Genomic DNA, 23108 nt, shown 5'->3' on the forward strand with positions numbered 1-23108 from the left:
GCTGGTCGGACCTGAAGCCCATCTTCACTTCCTGTGTGGGATGCGTTTGCCAAGGCTTGTTGGGTCCTATCCAGATACTGACACCTCAGTCAACTAGATCCTTTGTGGGACAGCTCGAATCCAGCTCCTGGTTGTCATCGACACCTCCTGGTCCTCGTGGCTGCAGAGACAAGCTTCACCTCTTCACCTGAGATCATCGCAACATCGCCTGGTTCCTTCCTGGTCACTGGCTAGTGACCCAGACTCTGTCCCCTCTGCTTTCAGGTTCTTCAGTTCCTAAATCCACCCTTGGATCCACCCGGACACTCTTCCTCTGGTTGCCTGCAGCACTTCTTTGCAGATCTGCATTGAAAGCATAGACGAAACCCGACACCAAAAGGCACCTATGCACCTGGCTTACGTGGGTGAGGTAACACAAGTACTCTGGTGCTCCCGTGGGTTGTGACTCTCGAAGTGTCCTATTCTAAAGGGGTGTTGTCGTAGTCCATCCGGAAGTGCTCTTAAACAGTAACTTTGTAACTTCTTTGTTCTCCATTATAAGTCAATGGTAACTCGCGACTGTGTTTAGACACCGCACGCGTCTCCCGTGGGCCTTCTACTTTCTAACCTTTGGTTGTTTAGTGTAGCCCCAGCGATTCCCTAGGCCCTAGGCCTACTCACTGTTTCTGTCGTGGTTCTTATATCTAGGGGTGGGCGTAAAATCCGTTCCACTCGCGGATTTTGCGGATTTTCGGTAAATTCGCAATCCGCGAACTCTCGCGGATTTGCCGAAAATCCGCAAATCCGCGCGCTTCGGATTTTTTGCTTGTGTTCGCACTGCTCGCGGTCCGCGGCGCGGGCAGCAACAATCTCGCACTCGCGAAATTACAAAAATTACAATTGGGGAGGGGTGAAGGAAGTGGCCCAGTCTCCAACTTCCTGTTCCTGTCCAGCAAGCTCCTCCCATTGGGGTGGGGTGAAGGAAGTGCCCCAGTCTCCAACTTCCTGTTCCTGTCCAGCAAGCTCCTCCCATTGCTTAGTCCATTTCCTGGCCACTTTGAATTCGATCTTGACTGGGAAGGATTACTTTTTGTGGATGCTGCTGGATATTTTGATTTGAGGCCTTTTGGATTACTTTTGGATTCGAAATTTGATTTCACAAGTAAGTTGATAAGTTCATGTTGTTTGTTTGTGGTGATTTTTATGTGTGTTTTTCGACTTTTTGGGGTGGGGTTGGTGGCTGGCTATGTTGGTGGGGGGCCATTTTGAGGCATGGTCCTGCAGGTCCTGGCCATGTTGTGGATGGGGTCAAGCGGCCATTTTGAAGTCAGGCAGTGTGCTTTGTGCCCTAGGCCCACCCATTCTGCTCTGATTTCTTTCATTATGCCCAGGGGGCCTAGAACTCCCGCGGATTTACCGAAAATCGGATTTTTTTGCTTGTGTTCGCACTGCTCGCGTCCCGCGCAGCAACAATCTTGCACTCGCGAAATTGTAAAAATTACAATTCTGCACATGAATTGAAAACCACCAGGCTTAGTTATGGGTGCATGCATGATACAAGTGTTTTGTTGAATTTTAACATGATTCTGGCCAGGGCATGGATGGCATTGGATTGTGGTGATTTTTGTGTGTTTTACGACTTTTTGGGGTGGTGTTGGGGGCTTGCTATGTGGGTGGGGGCCATTTTATTGCCTGGTCCCGTGTGGGTGGGGGTCTAGGGGCCATTTTTAAGCCAGTTTGTGTGCTTTGTGCCATAGGCCTGCACCCAGTGTGCTCTGATTTCATCCATTATGCCCAGGGGGTCCAGAATCGGTCTGCTCGCGGATTTTGCGGGTTTTTCGCCATGTTCGCTTCGTGAAGCAACAATCTCGCACTCGCGAAATTGCAAAAATTGCAATTCTGCACCAGAAAACCACCAGCAGGCAGCATAAACCTTCTGAAACTTGATGGATGGCATTGGTTTGTGGTGATTTGTGTTGTGTTTTTTGACTTTTTGGAGTAGGGGTTGGGGGCTGGCTATGTTGGTGGGGGCCATTTTGAGGCATGGTCCTGGCCATGTGGATGGGGGTCAAGCGGCCATTTTGAAGGCAGGCAGTGAGCTTTGTGCCATAGGCCTGCACCCATTTTGCCTTGCTTTCACCCATTGTGCCCAGGGGGAGTCAGTGGTACATGAAACTACAACCCTCTCTGTGTGCTCTCTTGGATCAATGTTAAATTCCTGTTTCCCAAAAATTTAGCAATTCTTATTTTTGATATTTCCATATTGTGGTGTGCACGTGTGTATTCATAAATGCCTACTTGCAAACTATTAATTGAAGCGCTACATATGCAACATATATTTAACTGATGTTCCTCTGTCTTCGTTTGCTTTTAGGTGCACAAAGTCAATAACTCCGCATCATCGTTGAGCATCAGTGCCAGGAAGAAGTCCTGCTGCGGCCTGCTGTTCCGACATCTGAAGAAGATGGCTCCAAAAAGAGGTGCCCGTAGCTCCTCTTGCAAGAAAGATGTCTCTACTAAGGAGAAGAAGAAGCAAGTGGCACCACTTACCAAGGAGACTGGTGGCTCGACCACTACATTTTTGTGGAAAAAACAAAAGTCCACCATGAGTGCTGCACAGGTAGCCTGTTTAGTGGTTCAATCACCAACGACCAGTGATGTTGGCTCATCGCAAGAAAGTAGCAGCACACAATCAACACAGGTTGTAACTCATCTCACAAGTACTATTCAACAACCAAAGCCGCAACAACAACTGCATGGGCTACTAGTACCAGCACAAGTACATGCGCAAGGAGCTGTCCGAGAAGGAGCTGTCTGAGAAGGAGCTGTCCGAGAAGGAGCTGTCCGAGAAGGAGCTGTCCGAGAAGGAGCTGTCCAAGAAGGAGCTGGCCGAGAAGGGGCTGTCCGAGAAGGAGCTGGCCGGGAAGGAGCTGTCCGAGAAGGAGCTGGCCGAGAAGGAGCTGTCCGAGAAGGAGCTGGCCGAGAAGGAGCTGGCCGAGAAGGAGAAGGCCGAGAAGGAGAAGGCCGAGAAGGAGAAGGCCGAGAAGGAGAAGGCCGAGAAGGAGAAGTCCGAGAAGGAGAAGGCCGAGAAGGAGAAGGCCGAGAAGGAGAGGTCCATGGAGAGTTGCAAGTAGAGGTCAGTGAAGAGGCCCATGTAGCGGCGCATGGAGCGGTGCAAGTGCCCACAATGGTTGTTCTTCCAGAAGTAGGGGCACAGGAGGAAATTGACTTTGGAGCCGGGGTATCATGTCAGGAAGACGAAGCCACTCCTCCTGATGATTCATTTTCTCCCAGCTCCCCAGCAAGGAAAAGATCAAGGAGGGTGTGTAGAAGTTCCTCTTCAAGCCCCGCTCCATCAGATGATCTGGATCTAGATTGGCAACCATCTCCGACGTCTGAGAGGGAGGCACACCATGAGCTGAGAAAGGTATCAAATGTTAAAAGGAAGGGCCCTGGAAAGCTCATACTTATGGATCCGAACGTCGGACTTGATGAAGTGGTGCATTCTGATGTTGTTGAACAGGATGACAGCAATGACCTAGTCATCACACACGTCATTCCAGCCACACCGGCCATGCAGCAGACAGACATTTATACCCTATCCCGACGTCATGCTGAGCGTGACCCTGGCGACGTGGCACTGGTAGCACCACCAACGCAGTCAAGTAGTACAACAAGTTCAACAAAACCTACAGCTCCCATATTTTCTCCCCAGAGGGGAACTCCATCCAGCTCGACTCCCTCAAGTAGGGTTGCTGCAATAATTGCACAACCCAGTAGATGTCTGCAAGGCTCATCCACCAGTGCTTCATCTGGCATTGGCAGTATCACCTCGTGCGGCAAAACCAGAAGTTTCCAGTCCCCAGTTTGGAACTTTTTTAGTGTCCATGCAAAGTATGATAACATAGCCATTTGTTCCATTTGTAAGACTAGACTTAGCCGTGGTAAGCCTGGTACCAACTATGGTACCGGAGGCCAGATAGGTCATCTTCAAAGAAGGCACAGTATGGAATGGTTTGCGCACCTAGCAAACATCGAGGGAAAGCAATCCCAAAGGGCAAGTGGCCAAAATATACCCGTACTAGATGTTTCATCTGAAGATGACGGGGAGGTAGAAGAAGCGTCAGACATTTGTCCGGTTGCACCCAGTACCCCTGGCAGCACCACACCCTCCGCAACACATAGGAGGCACACTGAGAGTCTGGGAGACACACCAATGCGGAAAATGTCAACACTGAGCAGAACTGGGTCGAAGAAGGCATCAGCATCATCCAGTAAATTTGTCCAGCGCACCATTACAGCCATGTTCTCCTCAGATGCGCCATTTCAACGCAACCACCCAATTGTGCGCCTGTATAACACTAAGCTGGCTAAAATGCTAGCGGTGGACCTTCTCCCTTTTTCGTTTGTCGAAGGTGTGGGTTTCCTTGAACTCGTGGCAACACTGGCCCCTAAATGGAAGGTTCCTAGCCGGTTCTATTTTGCCAGGGTTGCTGTTCCAGCACTACATAAAGAGGTGCTTGAGTTGATTGGGGCAGCTTTGCAGAAGAGTGCTGTTCACACTATACACCTGACAACAGACATGTGGACCAGTTGCCAAGCCCTTGATTACATGTGCATCACTGCACACTGGGTCTCTTTTTCAGGGGTTGCAAAACAGATAAATGCAGGTGGTGACTTGGTCGAGATTTTTAAGGGTGCTCGTAAACATGCAACATTAGCCATGTTTGGCATGGAGAAAACTCATACTGCAGACAACATTTTGGATGACTTTAAAAAAAAGGTCTCGCAATGGCTGCCCCCAAGAAAATGCAAGGTTGGTTATGTTTCTACTGATAATGGCAGCAATGTAGTTAAGGCCATGGAGGACGGTGACTATTTCAGAGTGGCGTGTTTGGCGCACTGTATAAACCTGGTCGTCCAAAAGTTCTTGAAAAAAGAAATTGCAGTCGACAAAATACTGACCATCTGCAGAAGAATATGCACACATTTCAACCATTCTTTTAAGGCCCGGAAGGAGCTGAGGCGCAAGCAAAATGAACGTAGTATGCCAGTGAAAGCACTTATCCAGGAGGTGGCAACACGTTGGAACTCAACCTTCTACATGCTTGAGCGTCTGCATGAGCTGTTTCCAGTAGTCAATGAGTATGTCTACAATCTGGGTGGTGGTACGACAGAAATGATGCTAGCGGTGGAGCAATGACAGCTAGTTAAAAGCCTGACAGACATGCTTCGTCCTTTTGAGGTCTTCACGCGTGAAGTCAGCAGGGAGGACTGTTCTTTGAGCAAAGCTATCCCATTGTTGCTGAAGCTCGAGCACCAAGTCAAGGTGGTGTCTTCAAAATTAAAGGATGCTGGAAAGAATGAAGCATATGAGTTGGCGCAGAGATTATTACAACGCCTAGTTAGCAATGAACGGCTTGTAAATATCAAGAAACAACAGCACTACATTTGTGCTACTATTCTGGATCCACGTTACAAAAAGCCATTGTTTGGCAAAGTATTATTTCCTTTTGAAACATCAGATGTTACAGAATACAAACGTTGGCTAGCTCAGTCAGCCATTCGTTTTGAAAGAGAGCCGAAGGAAACTGTAGGAGAAGACAGTACTACTAGTGAATCAGCAGGCCATCAGGCATCCCAAAAAAGCACTTCTGCATCTGTGCCTGTGGCAGAAGTGAGTGTCTTTTCCTCTGAGCCGTTAACCACACCAGCAACCGTATCATCTGCACCAGGCCCAGGCAATATGTCTGAAGAGGATTGGCTAAGTCAGCTAGGGTTTCCTTGTCCCAGAAAGGACAGAGAAGTGCAAAGTACAGGAATCCGGGAGAACATTGTTTCAATGGTGCAGGCCTATCTGGATGACTCAACAGCGGTCAATATTACTGAGGACCCATTGGCGTATTGGCATGGGAAAAGAAACATATGGCGAGAGCTCACCAACCTGGCTATCAATTACTTGTCTTGCCCACTCGCAAGCGTGTCTTCAGAACGTGTTTTTAGTTCTGCTGGTGGCATTGTGACTTCCAAAAGGTCCCGCCTCTTGTCCGCAGATGTGGAGCGGCTCATCATGATAAAGATGAACCAGCACTTCCTACCACCAGATTACAAAGTACGAGAATGCACGCAGGAAGAAGAGGACACCGACCTACCTGAGGGAAGTTTTCCTCAGTTACCAGGAGTACTACCGACTCAATTTGCAGAGTTTGAGGACGAGCTCTGCTTCCCTGACAGCGAGTTCTGAAAAGGAGTCAATGATTCATTAACTTTATTTTTCGTCCTTATTCACATTTATTCCTGTGTGTCTGTCTTTCTTTGTTTAGCAAGTGATTGATCACATTCACAACAAAACTGTAATCACCCCATCACAACAACAAGCCCATCAGCAGAACTGTCTTGATTTTGATGCCGCAGCAGTCCTCATTTGGCAAATTACACGTGAACCAACACGATGACAGTGTTCAGTAAAACGAACTTACTGCAAAACCACCACCCACCAGGCTCAAAAGTAGTAAAAAACAGGTATGCTCAGATAAAGTTTGAAAAAGTATATTTTTATATCCCTAACAAAATAATCTCCCGCAAGACCCTCCCTAACCCCAACAAATAAATAGTCCTTCAAAAGTCCCCAAAAACCCCAACTCCCAATTCCCACCCCCCAAAAGTCTCTAAAAAAGGGGCAAGGGACACTCTAGGGTTGCATGCTGTGGACTTTGGCCTCCAGGGCATCATGCCTTAGGGCCAGGGCATCGTACTGCTCCCGGAGGATGGCGTGGTCTAAGCGGAGGCCCTCCAACAAATTTTGATGTTCCTTCAACTTGCGGACCTCCGCCTCCAGGTCGGACACTCTGTGGGTTGCACGGCGCAAGCGAGCCTTGAGAGTACTGTGAGGGGCAGGCTTTGCTGCTCGGCGGTGGCGTCTGCCAGCCCGGCTCCGTACCGCCGGAGCACTGCGCTGACCGGCAGAACGTGGGGGCGCGGAGGAGGATGCAGGTGTCCCATTAGATGTACTGGACTGCGTGTCCTCCCCCTCCAGTTCCACCAGCCGCCGATATTCTGCAACAGTGGCATCCAGCCTCCGTTGCCGGGCCAGTAGAGCCTGCATACTCCTGGATGGTTTGGATGTTTTAGTATGAACAACTATATGAAGAAAGAAAGACATAATCTGTAACCAATGCTCTTTAAGAATATGATTAACACAAAATGATTCAGCAGTTGTGTCACAGTACAACTAGCAACTAGCCAGCGCAGTACAAAACTATTGAGGCCAGTATCATGGGCGTCCGCAGGGAGGGGCAAGGGGGCAAAATTGTTTGGTACGTTATCTGCAAGCCGGCATAATGCCAGCGCAGTGAACTTGCACCCGAGAAAAATAACAGACGCACGCCATGATGAGTGACATACACTTGCGTTACTGTACCGGTCTAGTACATGCAGGTGGTGAAGCTCTTACTTTTCTATTACGGGTGGCACTGAGAATACTCTGTTACAAGGGCTACTGCTTAATTAATTTAACTTTCACCCTACAGTGCAAATGAGTACTAGGAAAGGAAAATCAAGGAGATAAATAATGGGATTATCTATCACTTCACATGGGATGTATTTGCTTACATATGGGATGACTTCAGGTGCTTTGCTTTTTATTGAGTGACCAGTGATACATCCACACATGAATGACGTACTACTACTAAAATTATTAAGAGGTGGGGAGTGGCCACCGTACTATTAACCGGATATATGCTGTGCTTGCAATAAAAACTACTGCTACTATTCATGGTAGTTTTTTGACAAAATTACAACTTCTTTTCCTTGCCTTTCCTACACTGGAACGGACGTGCGGGTGCGGTGTTACATGCTCTTCAAAGTAACACGTAGTTCATCCAGTGACCGTCTACTCTCTGTAGATACACATCATATGCTATCTAAGAGTCAGATATTACCATGATCCAGCTTACCTCTACCCGCCACCACCACTGTCTGCTTCCTCACAGTATCTTCTTGGGCCACTTGCGCCGCCTCCTCCCCAGAGTTGTCCTCGGAGTCGACCACCACCACCACATCCGAGCTGGCCCCGCCACCAGATGTTCCACCTACAAAGTAGATTTAAGAATGTTAGATTACACCACTCACAAGTATTTGGTCTAGGAATGAAGAAATGTGAAAACATCAGAAAAAGTAATTGACTGTCTAATCTAAAGTAAAAATTTCCCTCCTTCCACGGAAAGGCTGTTGTCTTGCTGCACTTTTTTGTCACAATTGATGAATGCTTGCTTAATTTTAACACACACCATTTTTCTCTGAACAGACAGAAGCTGGACTTCTAAGGACAAGAGCAACATCAACTTCAAACCAGGTGAAAGCTCGGCTCGACCACAAGAAATGTGTTCCATTACTCATCAACTCAGCACCAAGCACTTTTCCATTTCCAGCTAACTTAATTTTAATATATGCGTTTACTTTTAATAAAGCTTTTAAACTTGAATAGACTCTGTGGTTTTTGGTCCTCCAGACTAGAGTGACTGAGCGAAAGGTTTTGCAATTTTTGCAAGGAGGAGTCCGTGCCTCTGACACTACCAGGTTTATACAGTGCGCCAAACACGCCACTCTGAAATATTATTACTCTGGTGTTTAGTGTCCATAGTTCGGTTTGTGGAGAATTGTCCCTGCAACAGTAGTATTATGGATTGTGCTCCTATCTAAACACTATTTCGAAAAAATTCAATTAGGAAAGCTTGGACAACAATAGGTCCTCTATATTTAAATGAAAACTTACTGGGGCCAGCAAAGGAGCACTCGCCGCCCTGGCCTGCATCCTCCTCCTCCTCTGGAGCCACAGCATCCTCCTGTTCCGTCCGCTTGCCCCTGGGGGGACCTGACGTACAACATGAAAGAAAGAACAGAAAACATTAATGATTTCTGCTTGTCGATGTCTTTGTCAACCAAATCAAACATTTAGAAAGAACAAGAACCAACTATTTCAGCCAAAAAGAGGGCTACAAAGGAAGGACTGCACCTGAGCCTCTACTCTAGGGGCAAATTTACAAGCCCCTTGCAGCTCTTTTGCTACGTTCTTGCGTCACTTTTGTGACGCAGCGCCACAACAAGAGAGGCGCCATGGTGTGGCGTATATTAACAACGTGACGCATATGGGAGATGCATCCCATTCTAAAGCCCTGCGCCATAAGGGAGCGTTCCAGCGCAAGGGAGGACGTTCCTGCGCAGGAACGCATGCTAAAAGTGGCTATGGGGAATATATAAAATTTCAATCAGTCATTTAGGACAATGATGCGTCACTCAAACCCTTCGCCTACATGAAGCAGACGTACGGCTTGACGCAGCATTGCTGGAGCTGCGCCATCGTTGCAACGCAACTCCATCAATGTGCCGCCTTACGGCACCGATGCGTAACGCTTCGGTGACGTTTTGGGACCATGGTGTGCCGCATTGTAAATACGGGAAAAAAAGAATGTACCTTCACCACCAATTTTTTGAAAAATTATTTAAACAGAAATAAACGGAGATAAATACGTTTATCCTAGCCGTCGATTTTGGCTAATTAGTTTTAATTATTCAACATGTTTAAAACAAGAGGGACATGTAGTCTACTCAACAGAGAATCCATTTTAGTGATGTCTTACTAACAATACACATAAAAAATACAATTACCACAAATCAATTACACAATACAGGCAAAAGATATGACAAAAATTCACAAATCTATTTAACAAAACTGATAAAGCATGTAATAACAATAAATGATGAAACCACAATAGACAGTGAAACAGTTGAGATATGAAAAAATAGAATCACTTTTGCATAGTTAGACAATTCATCATTAACAAAAATGCAATTATGAAAAATGCAATTGTGAATTTATGCAAAGATTCCTATAGTTCAGGATTCAGGCTATACTTAATATAGTGGCCGACGCGTTTCAAGTCCCGGTTTTTTGAATTGCCGGACTCTCATCAGGGCTGGATGAGTCTTTTCGTGGTAAACCAACTGTTTATAATAAAAAAACAAAAACTGATTCGAACTGGACTTCCTAAATCATCTTTATACAATAAAACGCATTCATTTAGGCAAAAAAGCTCCATACCTGGCCTTTAACCAGCGGAAAATAGGGGCCTTCTGATGTGCGTTCATGCAGTGCTCGCCTAAAATTGACAAGGCAACAAAGGCTAAGTCATATTGTTTATCAACCGGAAATTCAAATGGTCTTATTGAAGCAAAACAAATTTTTACCTAAAGGAAGCTCCTTGTAAATACGGCGCACCATGGGTGGTGCTGGCGTGCCGCACACTTTGCAGGGATGCGCAGGTAATTGCAAATCTGACACTTAGGGGCATACTTACGAGTTCTGGGCTGCACACCTCCAGAGGTGCGCCAGAACAAATGCGTAACGCAAACCTAACCTTGCGTCACGGTAGATGCGCCGCAATTACAATGCGGCACACCCTGGCGCAAGGGTAGGCAGATGCGTGACGCATCTCGTGACGAAAGAGGGGCGCATCTCTAGAGTCGCGTCGCAGGCGCAATGCAACTCTAGCAATGCTCAGGGCTGCCCAATACTCAACATACCGCATCAGTCCTTACGCCTGCTTCAAGCAAGCAGGCATAAAGAATTGACGTAGCAGCGTCGCGGAAGTGCCTGCGTTATATCTTGTAGATTTCACGCAGGCACTTTTGCGAGGCGCACAGCTGCCTGACCGCCCCCCCCCCCCCCCACCTCCCCCCCTGCGTTGGAACGCACCCATTGTGGCGCAGGCCCAGGCCTTAACGTGGCGCATCTCCCTAGATGCATCACGTTGTACATGACTCGCAGGGATGCGCCACGTTTACGTCGCTGTTGCGTCAGGTAAGGCAGCGTAAATGTGGCGCAAGGAGCTTGTAAATCTGTCCCTTTGTGTCTAGCATTACGCAGTTCTGTAAAGTACACTCATACATTACTCAGCACAATTAAATGAACACAAAATAGAAAACAAATAAGCAGTGGCACCGCCACAGAGAAGGAGAGCAGTGCACCTGAAATGCACAGAATATTTTGAAACATTAATTTACCTCTACTATCAATGTAATCGGCAGCATTATTGCTCTTTGTAAAAAAGTTAAAACAAACATTTGCAATATAACACACAGAGCAGGAGAAAAAACAGAGTAGTGAGTGATGAAAAAATTGCTACTACTACTCACCAAGCCCGGGGACCTCCACTCCCAGCAGGTCGAGCAGGTCGCGCTCCCGGTCCAGGAGATCCGTCCAGCGGTGGGTCACCTGGTTGTAGGTGCGCTGGACCCCCGAGATGTCAAACAGGGCCCGGCACACCGCCTCCCACCGCTTCCGTCGCTCTTGGAGGTTGTAGCCACCAGCGATCCTGCCGCCTGCCGCGATGGTCCTGGGGAGGCGGCGCTGTACAAAGTAAACCAGTGCGCCCACCTCCTCAGGGCTGAAGATGTCCCTGGGCACCACCATTTCCGCCCTCAAACGGCCACACGGGAGCCGGGCACGGGCTGCGGGGCCCGTCTTGGGCAGCTTGATTGATGGCTTCACCATGGTCTGGGCAGGTGGTAGCAACAAGGAGAAAACATGAAAAAGTATAAGACTAGGGAAGAAGAAAATAAAAGTTAAAAAAAGTAGTTGAAAAGTAAACAAAAGTAGCCTAAAACACAAAAGTATAGAGCTAGAAAACTAGAGGGATAGATAATAAGTTAAATAGATCAAAAAAATATTAAAACAAGCAAAGGATGGCAGAGATATAGAGAGGATAGAAACACCATGCCCAGACACATAAAAATGAATGAAAAACAAGATGGCGGCCCGATCACGTGCGCGTAAGTAAGTTCGCACGCGATTTCTCTCGCGAACTCGTGCGAACTTGTATTCGCAAGGCGCTCATTCCGCGAGATTACACATAGCGGGCGGAAACGGAAATACGTCACGCAAACAAAATGGCGGCGCCCATACTCGACCTTGGGGTAATTCGCACGAGTTCGCGGCTTCCACGGTCGATTTCGCATGACACCGCGCCTCGCGAATAGCGCGAAATTACTGAAAAACGATTTTTGCAAAAGCAAAACCAATGAGCAGGTGCAAAAGTTCAAGCTCATCATTTGTAACCATTCCCTGTAGTGCTTCCTGAAGGGGCCCTCCAGAATTCGGTTGCCTACTTGCAACTATTGTGTGACCCTGCTCTGACAGTCACAGAATAGTTACAAGTATGCCATTGCCAACAAAGATCCTGTTAAAAATGTTTACATTGCAACACAAAGTAAAGAGAGCAGACAAGCAGGTGCCAGCCTTCATTAATGTCAGTTGGGGCAGGGCAGGTGGTGTTGTAATTTAATTTTGCAAAACTTAAAGCACTTAGCAGGTGTGCTTTGCTTTGCCACAATAATGTACACTGACTGGTCAACCAGAGGGTGCTGTGATGACACCGAGGGTGGCATGGGTGTGCCAGCCAGAGGGTGGCATGGGTGAACCAGAGTGCCAGTGTTGACAGAGGATGGCAGTGCTTTGCTTTCCCCCAATAATGTACACTGGTGAACCAGAGGGTGCTGTGATGACACAGAGGGTGACATGGGTGAGCCAGAGGGTGGCATGGGTGAACAAAGAGAGTGCCAGTGGTGACAGAGGGTGGCAGTGATGAAGAAAGGTTTGCAAACAGGCTGGGCACGTAGAAACAACAAGTTCGCAAAACTGGCGACCCGACAAGTAAGTTCGCAATTTGCGAAATTGTACGAAACCCTTGCGAACTTGCAGAAACCCATGCGAACACAAAAAAAAAAAGAATCCGCAAAATCCGCGAGAATTAGCGGATTTTGCGGATTTTCGCAATCCGCAAATACGCAAACCCGCAAATTCGCGGATTGCGAATCCGCAAAATCCACCCATGCTTACTTATATCACTTCTTTAGTATATGGTTTGTGAGGCCCCTAGGGCATACCTGTATTTGTGCAACTTGTCATATGCTAAAGGAGTAACTTGTATTGTACTTTTACCTCTGATCTCATAAAGAGTGCAGAGGGGTTGTGTTAGAAATAAATACATACATATTTGATATATACCTTGTGTGGTGTCCTTTCATTTGGTATTCAAGGGGTTATAATTGGTAAAACAGCTTGCTTCACATGCTCTCTGAAGTCTTAGCCTATGACTGCTGGTCCATGCTACCACTAGGATAGTTTGTCTCAGACAGAGGTGCAAACTTTATGTCTGGATATTTGACTGCTATGTGGAAAGAGTGTGGAGTGAACTACAAGTTCACCACACCCTACCATCCACAGTGCAATTGTCTAGTTGAGACATTCAACAAGACCTTCAAGGGCATGATTAAGGGTCTACCTGACAAGCTTAGGCGGAGATGGGACATCCTACTGCCCTGCCTTTTGTTTGCTTACAGGGAGGTTCCAAAGAAGGGGGTTGGCTACAGCCCTTTTGAACTTCTGTTTGGGCACCCTGTAAGAGGACCCCTTTGTCTGGTGAAGGAAGGATGTGAGTTACCTCTCAAAGCTCCAAAACAAGACATTGCGGATTATGTACTTGGTCTCCGCTCCAGGATGGCTGAGTATATGAAAAAGGCATCCAAAAACCTTGAGGCTAGCCAGGAACTCCAAAAAGCCTGGCATGAACAAAAGGCTGTGCTGACTGTTTACCAGCCAGGGCAGAAAGTGTGGGTGTTGGAGCCTGTGGCCCCAGCAGCTCTCCAAGACAAGTGGTCTGGACCCCACACTATTGTTGAGCAAAAGGAAGACGTAACCTATTTGGTTGATCTTGGAACTCCCAGGAGCCCCCACAGGGTGCTTCATGTCAACAGATTGAAACCATATGTTGACAGGGCAGACATGGGCTTGCTCATGGCTACAGATGAGGGATAGGAGGAGGAGAGTAACCCTCTCCCAGACCTGCTTTCCCAGAACCCTGATGATGGTCCAGTTGATGGTGTAGCCTTGGCAGGAAGCCTCACTGACCAACAGCAACAGGACTGCAGACAAGTTCTACAGTCCTACAGACATATGTGTTCACTGACTCCAAGTCAGACTACCTGGTGCACTCATGAAGTGATACTGGAGACAGTCTGCCTGTTAAAAGTAAGATTTACAGGCAACCTGATCATGTCAGGGACTGTATCAGGACAGACGTTCAAAAGATGTTGGAGTTGGAAGTCATTGAGCCCTCAGAGAGCCCTTGGGCCAGTACAGTAGTCCTGGTGCCTAAACCTCACACCCAAGATGGTAGGAGTGTCAAGCTACCAGAGGGCTGAGCACAGGTTAATTTGGGGTTTGATTGTGACTTCACCCTGACAAGGATTGTGGTTGCTTATTGAGTATGGTTTCACCCCCACAATGAGTAACGCAATTTCTCACAGGGTCTAATGTTTTGTTCAACATGATTTACTTTTATCTCTGTTTGATTAACTACTATTGATTGACCAACTGAAAATGTTGTGACTTAGCCATCATTTTATTTTCCTTGAAACTATTGTCACACATTGATGTTTTTCCCCTTGGTTCCGAGTGCTGTTTTTGCTGCCCCTGATGGAAACAAAACATAGCTCAGTAGCAGGAGAAGGGTGTAGAGCTAGAAGACTCTTACACCTCTGGCTGTACAAGATCTATCCAGTTGTACCGGGCACTCAGTCTCCTCAAAGCACACTCCCAGTATAGGAATTCCGATAATGTAATTACAATTAGGCCAACAGCTAATCAAGCTATGGGGAGCAAAAGGTGAAATCCCTAGGCAAGAGCTTTGTAGCAGACTGAGGCAGAATGGAATAGATGCAAAATTAGCAAGCCCCTGATGCAGCACTTGTCCTGTTGCGTCTTTCCACAATTCCGTTCCACATTAGTTATGACTCGCTGAAATGGACTGACTTAAATTGCACCAGATCTACACAAATCTCTGGGGGGCTTCAAACCTCCCAGCCCCAAGACCACAGGAGTTCAGGACTGGTGGGAGTCAGTGGGCACACAAGAACCATTGAGCAGCACCAATGTGAGCAGGATCAAGTCATCCTTTGACGCACATAGTTGGTGTTGGCTCAGATGAACGTAAGCACCGTCTTGGCTCGCCTCAACTCCTTGCCTAGTGAGATGAGTACGTCCATCCACTTCTGTGAGATTGCGTTTGCATGTACATCCATGGCCTGAAAGGAGGAGGAGATGCAGTACACATGCAGAGGGCAACACATTCTGTCTATATATATTCCATGGATTTTTTTTACAGCAGGTTCAATAAATGTTATTAATGTAGTATACATTATAAAGGAACTCAAGAAAAGCACTCTCCTTACAAATCACACTACCCAACACAGTAGTGGATAACCGTTCATAGAACACAATACATTATATCCAGTTGATAGATGTTCAATCCTCCATGTGTCAATACATTTCTAAAACAAACATTCTGTACTTCGTTTATAGGAAAACCCATTTCTCCTTTTCTCTCCAATGACATTGTTAAGTCAAAATATGGGGCCGTTTCCACAATGAACACAGTCGTCTTTTTATTTAAATTTAGTTTATTTCGTGAAAAAACAGCGTTCAGGAAGAGTTCAGCCAACACGTGTTTCGTCAATCTTGATTTTTTTAAGGCTGGTAAGTAGAAACGCTAATGATGTAATGTAGGTAACTCCAAGATTTCGTCACCATGCGACTGATCCGTAAGGATTTCAGCATGTCCAGTGTTTGTCAAATATTTGTGAAAAAGGGGTAAACTACACACTACTAATAGAAAGAGCAATCTGGAAGTCGTCTCGTGATCAATATCTAAAAGTGGTACCCCTCAGGAAAAATCAACTCAAGAGTCAGAAAGCCACGATGTCCAAAATTATTAAAATAATGTAGGAGATCAACCTGGCACCCCATTAGGCTTCTACGAGAGAGTCCATGATAAGCTCCAAAGCCTTCCAGTTCCCAGAACGCCAAAAATCTGCATGCAAGGTAGCCCGATTCTGCTCGTCTGTCAGAGAGGTAATGTGTAAGTGAAACTTTGGGTAGTAGGTTGCTGGAGCATTAGCAGCACCTCTGTTTTCCTTTTTTTCATTTGACATATTTGATTTATGTTTCCCATACTTTAAGAATATTTCTGAACTACTACTATATTACGAGGTGCAGTAAATCCCCCTTTTGGGGCCACCACTACCCCAACATTGTATCTACATTTATTAATGTAGTAGTCTAGATGTGAGTGGGGCACTCTGATGAAATCTTCAATTGACGGAGATTGCAAAGCCCTCCTCAAAAGTATTTATCAGAGTAGAAATACATTGGCCATGCAGGCATTCAAGTCATCAATTGGTTAGTGGATTGTCTTTTGCATCACACTTTTATTTTCAAGGTGTTCTTTCTCCTGGTGGTTCCCAAACATTACCCTTTCATTGGGAAGTTCCAAAGAATCATATAATTTCAAAGACATCTGCAGGGAAGCCATTTGGACAACAAATATACACTGGGATATTGTTCCTGGAGTATTTCATGCAGTGCTGATGTCAGGTTAGACATGTTCTGGGGCACACAACGACTATTTATTACCTGACTAGGATTCTCTATCGCAACTGCTAATTTTTTATTGTTATTGTTTTCCCTTTGCACAGATTAGAAATTGGAGACCGGTGGACTAAGAGTAAGGAAAGTTATCTCTGCACTGATTTTGCGACTCTTACAGAAATCCAAAGATTACCGACATCACTGTCAGGCCTCTGCTCATTGCTTAATTTGAGCCAATGGTTGCTGGTGGGGGGCATCTGCACTTATTATTGGTGACAGGTACTTATTTTTCCACAATATAGATTTGCCAAGTGCATGAAAATCAAAGTCAGTGAGAAGTCGGGGAATAGAAAGACGGAAACACCATCACAAAGGAAGAAAGCAGGAATGGGGGAGTGTCTGGCAGAGGATTCGAGAGTCATGAGGAGAATTTGGGCCATATGTATCAAGAAACTATTTTGCGATTCCTAAATAGCGATTTTTAAGGAATCGCTATTTAGGAATTGCAAAATGGTATGTATGAAAAAAATCGCTTTTTTTAGCGATTCCTTAATCTTCCTTATTAAGGAATAATCTCCAATGCATTCCTATGGGCCAGGAGGCCCATATGAATGATTGCGAAATAATTCTCAAATTGCGAATTCGCAATTTGCTAATCGCAATTTGAGAATTATTTCAAGGGTGCAGGGGTGTCTCAAAGACACCCTGCTGCACCCCTGAAATGTACGTGTGTTCATATGGCGCACATACATGCCCTATGGGCAAAATTGCGATTCCCTAAATGCTAGGGCAAAATAAGGAATTGCACAACTTTGCAATTCCTTATTTTGGGAATGTTTCATACATCCCAAAACATGCAAAAAGGCCGTTTGCGATACGCAAAGGCCGAAATTCTGCGAATTTCGGCCTTTGCAATTCACAAAAGGCTTGATACATATGGCCCTTTAAGACTACCCGCCTTGGTACTCGGAGCGCCACGTTTAATTGCATCAGCCCTGGATTTCTGAGCAGTGCTTCGCACACCGGTGCTCTTTCTTTTACAAATTAAGCACTGGCAAGCTATTGGTCTATCAGGTGGTAGGAAGCAGTCCCTATGGAGCTGAGGTGGACATTCAGCGTGCAATGGCATGTAGACCAAGCTGTCCGCGTGAGGGGCATATGTACAACGAGCGGTACAAACCGCGTGGTATTTACCATGTCATTGCATGCAGAAACTGCAGTGGACTGAAGGTAACCGATTTCATGCACAGGGACCTTTTTTTTCTCTGCTTTTAGTCTAAGTGATGTTCGAAGAACTCTTCTTCCACGATATCCAGTAGCTATCTGCTAAGTTGATTTTACTTGGCGTGCTGCTCAGAGTAGGGCCCTCATTTTTTAATCTCTCATAGACTGCATTTTTCAAGAACATTTTCTTTCGGAAATTGTGCCTAATTTGAGGTTCGACCATTTTAGCTGCCTCTCGTCAAATTTGCTAACATTTTAAAAGAAGTTTTCAAACAATATTTGAGGGGTCACATTTTATCAAACAGAAAAAATGCATATATATATATATATATATATATATATATATATATATATATATATATATATATATAATTTTTTTTGCATCGTTAATTATTTTCAAAGCAATACGTTACATCCGTATAGGTTTTTTTCGCCTATTGTGCTGAGAAAAAAACCTAGATTGACCTTACCTGGGACAACTGTCTGAACGTTAGATATAATTTCTCTAGAGCTGAATCAGAATTTATAAATATACAGACTCGAAAGAATCTGGGAAGGTTTCCAAAAATCGGGTGTTCTGTAAGAACAGGGAGTGAAAAAAGTGTTTTTTTCTGAAGGGGGTCATCTCAATGTGACCCCTGAGTCAGCTAATGATGACCTGGGCATATCTGGAGCCTTTAATCTTTATTTTCTGAGACGTGTGAGCTATGGGGAAGCTTCTTCCGACACGGCAGTGCCCCAGGGCAGGCGTCAATGTGCAGATGGGATTTCGTTCCCCTTCTTCCTGCTCTTATTTTAATGACTTTGTAGTTTCCAGTAATAATGCTTTAATTGGAGCACTGGGCATTGCCTGTCCCGAAGGGGTGAGCAGGTATGCGAAAGTTATGTCCAGGATTCCCACCGCTTCCTAGAAGCCACTGGCTACAGAATCTGAAGTACAAATGTTAGCATGCTATACTCAAATTCGTGAAATAAATACATGCACGTGCCTAAAGTTTTTCATAGGACCCCAGTGCCAGCGCCGCTGAATGCTGGGTCTACTGAAAGCCAAGGCTACTTAGTCTTGATAACAGTTCATGCCAGCCTTCCATCTCACTACACCTACAGCCTATTTATCTTACACTTTACATTTTTCGGGACTGCTTGCTTTCTTTCTCACTCCTTTTCTGGCCTTCTTCCTCTGTAACACCATTCTTTCTCTCTCTGTTGCTCAAAGCCTGTGGACGAAAGATTAGTGATGTCGGCCAAAATGTGTGCTGGTGTCAGCCACCGACAACTGACAGCATAAACCAGGCCAGGCCAAGCTCCTGCTTGTTTCCTTTGCTGCTCCTAGTTTTTCTCTCTCATTCAAAAATAGTACACTATTACTAGTTTCGCTCATATTCATTCACTTTAAACAAGAATTGGCAAGTTGTCACCTTTGTGAGAACATTTGGCTTTGCCAATATCTTATAGTCATGTTGTACAGCAGCATGGCTAAAAGTTAGTGGCATGGCGTAGAGGAGAGTGGTGTGGAGTAGCTTAGAGTGGAGTGGTGTGGAGCTTTACAGTTGTGGGTGTCAGTAACTAAAGTGTCAATAGAGATAGCAGATAGGGTGAAAGAAACATAAAAAAAACATGCCTCTTTTACAAGTAGGAAAGACATTGCACATCCAAGAATAATGCCAAAACACTTATGACAATAAAAGAATAGTGTGTTGTAAAAAGACTAGGAAGAACACATGTTCTTGATCCATTCTCCGAAAAGGAGATAACACAGAAAAGAAGGGACACCTATGAAAGCTAAACAATCAAAAGGTTGCAAATGAGCGACACTGAAAACAATTAATGGTATGTTGTGAGCGGGTCGTAAGCCCAATGAATTGTAAGCTATACGCCTCACAGCACAGCGTATGTGCTGCATAAGCCAGATCTAAAATTGAAAAAATCCTTCTCCATGCCAAGAGTAGAAGAAGCTCATTCAAGATGGAAAGAGGTAAAGGGGTAGGGTGTGTCTGGTGGTGGATTAAAAAGGTATGAGGTGGATTCAAGAGTACGCATTGGGCATGCCAAATTTAATAGTACCAGCTAAGTGACTAGAGCTTTGTGCACTGGCACTGGTTCTTTTACAAACTAAGCATTGGCTAACATCCAATTCTTGACCAATTAGCCCCCTTGAAACTAAAAAGAGTCAGGAACATTCCAACCAGATCCTGGTTCAATACTGACATTAACTCCGAAAGAAGACAACTAAGAGCTACCAAAAGACTCTGGAGGAACAACCCATCCACAATCCTCCACAATCCTCCATGAGCAACTCAATTCAGCACACAGGAAGTACAACAAACATATCAAGAACAACAAAACTTAATTTTTCTGCAACAGGCCCACATAACTCTTTAACATCATTAGGCAACAAACTTCCAAGCTCTCTGCATCCTCAGTTCAACCTCCAAAGTCCTCTGCGCCAACTTAGCCAACTTCTTCAATGATAAAATCACCAAGATTGAGCTTTCACTGGATAACAACCACAGTCCCCCTTACAAGTGCCCATCACCAGGGACAGAAGACATTGCACCCACACACCCCACAAAAGCCTGGAAATCCTTTAACCCTGTCGGACTTGGCTCTTTTCCCCCAAAATGATTCGCCTTTCGCCCCCCTAATTTAAGGATATCTCCCCCATGGTAAAGGTCACTGTTTAGGCCATGTGAGGTGTGAGACGCCATGTTAATGTGTAATGTCATGCAATGGTTTGAGCACTTGTCAATTACCCCCAGTGTGTAAATGTACCCTGGTGAACTGCTATTTTTAAAATGAATGCCATGGCTGTACATTGTGCCACCTGACTGCAGTAGGTTAGCGGTCTAGATGTTAGGTACCCAGCCACCCCTGTATTTGGAGGGAAAGCCTGGCACCCAGGGTGCTCGACTCCTTCCCCTCAGCCAGTTTGAACCAGTTCACTAGAGAATTCCAGAAGCTGCTTGCACTGTCTGGGAGGGGGATATAAATAAGGGGGATGTGCCACCATGTGCTGAGACAGAGCTGGGACAGGAATGTGAGGGGACCTGCTGCCAGGGGATACCGCCACTTGGGCCTGTGTGCTGGACCCTGCTCCCATCTAGGACCCCCCTACTGTCCCCAGGGCTATGGAAGCCTCACTTCAGGAGTTCAGGCTGCTGTGTAGGATGAGGGCCACGTTGCAGTGGGGATGGTGAAAGCCTACCACCCTCTTTTGATGATGCCCCCACTACCAGCTGACCTGGCCCAGTAGTGCCTACTGCTCTGTCCCCAGGACCGCTGAAGAAGGAGAGCCCCCCAGGTCCCTGATGCTGCCGGGACCCTGCGCCACGCAAGAGCTGCACAAAGAAGCACCTAGAAAGGAAGGAGCACCTTGGACCCGCCCCCCAGGAGGTGAGGAGTGTTACCCTGGGGCTTGCTGCTGGGACTGTCCGCCCCCCTTTCGCTGTGCCAAGAAGAACTGGTTATTAGAAGCGCTATTGCTATTACTACGCCTGAAGGAGACTGCCCTGGTGTCCTGACCTGCTTTAATGTTAAAGCGACGCGAAGCTGAGGAGCGCTGTGGCTGGAGGAGGCACTGCCTCGTGTTGATTAACGCCGCGGCCTGGCGCATGATTGGCGAGGTCCCCGCTGAGAAGTTCATCGTTGCGGCAGCCCCCGGTACCAGGAGAGGGCCGCCGAAGTAAATAGTGAGCCGTGCTGGGCCCTGAAGCCGCACCTGCGACCAATTAAACATTTCGGGTGCCTACCCCGCACTGGCGCCAAAGCAACACTCACCGCCGCGGCCCCAGGGCCGTCTGAAGAGGAGCCGTGCCTGAAAGCACTGCTGCGGGATTCCAGGAGGCCGCGCTCGGCCTCAGACGCCAAGAACACCCCCATCACGTGACGGGAGACGTCCAGCCGTGCCCCCGTCTTCCCGGCCAACCATTGGGAGGGAGGCTGACACGCCCCCGCAGGCCGCCCTGCCATTGGCGGCCGCGGGCATGCCTCCCCTTTAGCCGCCTGTGATTGGTCCTGAGCCGGGAAGAGCCGGGAGAAGTCCTGGACCAGCTTAAGCATCGTCGCGGTGGGGGCCCAGAGGAGCGTGAGCCCCTCCGACCTGCTGCAGAATCGGGGGCGGCCCCTTCCAAAGGCGCATGCCCCCGATTAGCCACCCATTGTGGCCGCAACTGGTCCAGGCCATGAAGGCCTCCTCAGGGACCGCCTAACCGATGCCGCATCACCGGAGGGCTCCGGAGAGAGCCAGAGCCCCTGCATCAGTTGGCAGCACACCGCAAGGGCTCCTCGAGGAGCCGAAGAGAAAAGAGGTAACCCCCCTGGGGAGGAGGGCAGAAGGCTCAGAGAAAGAGCGGGAGCCCCGTGACCGTCCCTCCCCCGGGGAACGCGGTAGTTGGGCCCTGTTGGCCCTGGTTAACTCTGTGCAGGCCCCCTCCTCCCCTCGAGTTAAACAGGGAGGGGAAAAAGCATCTATTGGCCTTCCAGCCCCCTGCACTGGGCCAGTAACAGGAATTAGGCCCTCAGTGACTGTTGGCTGCTAGTTAACCCCTGGATAGGGGAATGTCCCCGGTAGCCTGCCTTTATACAGGAAGTTGAGTCGATCGTAATGTCATGCCATGTACATAGGGGTGCTGGTGCTTAATGACCCATGGGATGGTGGTTTGTTGATCCTGCTGGGGTCCATGGTTACAGGAAAGGTTACAGCCACCAAGCCTACTGTTTCACGCTGAGGGCTATGCCCACGAGGTTGTTTGTTCCCAGGTGCTCAGGTTGATGCCCCATGGTAGATGTGATGACACCTGTCTAGGCCTGAGGTTAATGTGGGAAGCTTAATGTTCCTTCTTGCAGGGGGTGCCGATGTCATGCCTAATGTTTTCCCTGCCAAAAGTATGTGCCCCATGGTAAATGTGATTTATACCCGATATTTTAGGGGTACCTCCAGTTGTTAACGCTGTTGATGTCATCTATAGTTGCACAGTGTTGCTGGCCTAAGGAGCTTATACACAAGGGGCTTTCATGCCTAATGTTTCTTTCCCTCACGTTATACTGCTAATGGTTCATGCCAAGTGATACCGTTATTTTTATTTCAGCTGGACACTAATGGACTTACTTACCGTTTTCTTACTTTTCCCATTTTCCTTGTAAATAATCCCCCCTGGTATCCATTGCCCCGGCGCCCATTGGTGCCCTATTGTGATTACTGCGCTTTATTGTGTTTTACCTTTGCAAGTTGGATCTAATACAAAACTTATTCTTTTACTTCCAACCCAGTGTCATGTCTCTTTTGTAGTGTGCCTGGTGGTCCGTCTGTGGGTACTGCGTGGATGCTTCACACTTGTCCTCAGGATTTTGGCCTGCCCGCTCTGCTCCATGCTACCCCCTGTAGAATTGGCAACCCCATTTCTAACAAACCCCATCCCAAAAG

The 23108-nt window shown here is 46.9% G+C and overlaps 1 protein-coding gene across 1 annotated transcript in view; it reads right to left on the reverse strand.

Moving 5' to 3' along the window:
- The window catches only part of LOC144764821 (uncharacterized), a 35749-nt gene that overhangs the window by 5731 nt on the left and 6910 nt on the right, over positions 1–23108 (reverse strand). Inside the window, exons 2-4 of the mRNA XM_078650301.1 lie at positions 8753–8851; positions 7935–8069; positions 6777–7119 (exon numbers count right to left, since the gene is read on the reverse strand). Coding sequence (XP_078506427.1) covers positions 6777–7119; positions 7935–8069; positions 8753–8851 — 577 coding nt within the window. The remainder of the gene's footprint in view (positions 1–6776; positions 7120–7934; positions 8070–8752; positions 8852–23108) is intronic.

The sequence above is a fragment of the Lissotriton helveticus genome, chromosome 1_1 (assembly GCF_964261635.1).
Source record: "Lissotriton helveticus chromosome 1_1, aLisHel1.1, whole genome shotgun sequence".
Classification (NCBI taxonomy): Eukaryota; Metazoa; Chordata; class Amphibia; order Caudata; family Salamandridae; genus Lissotriton; species Lissotriton helveticus.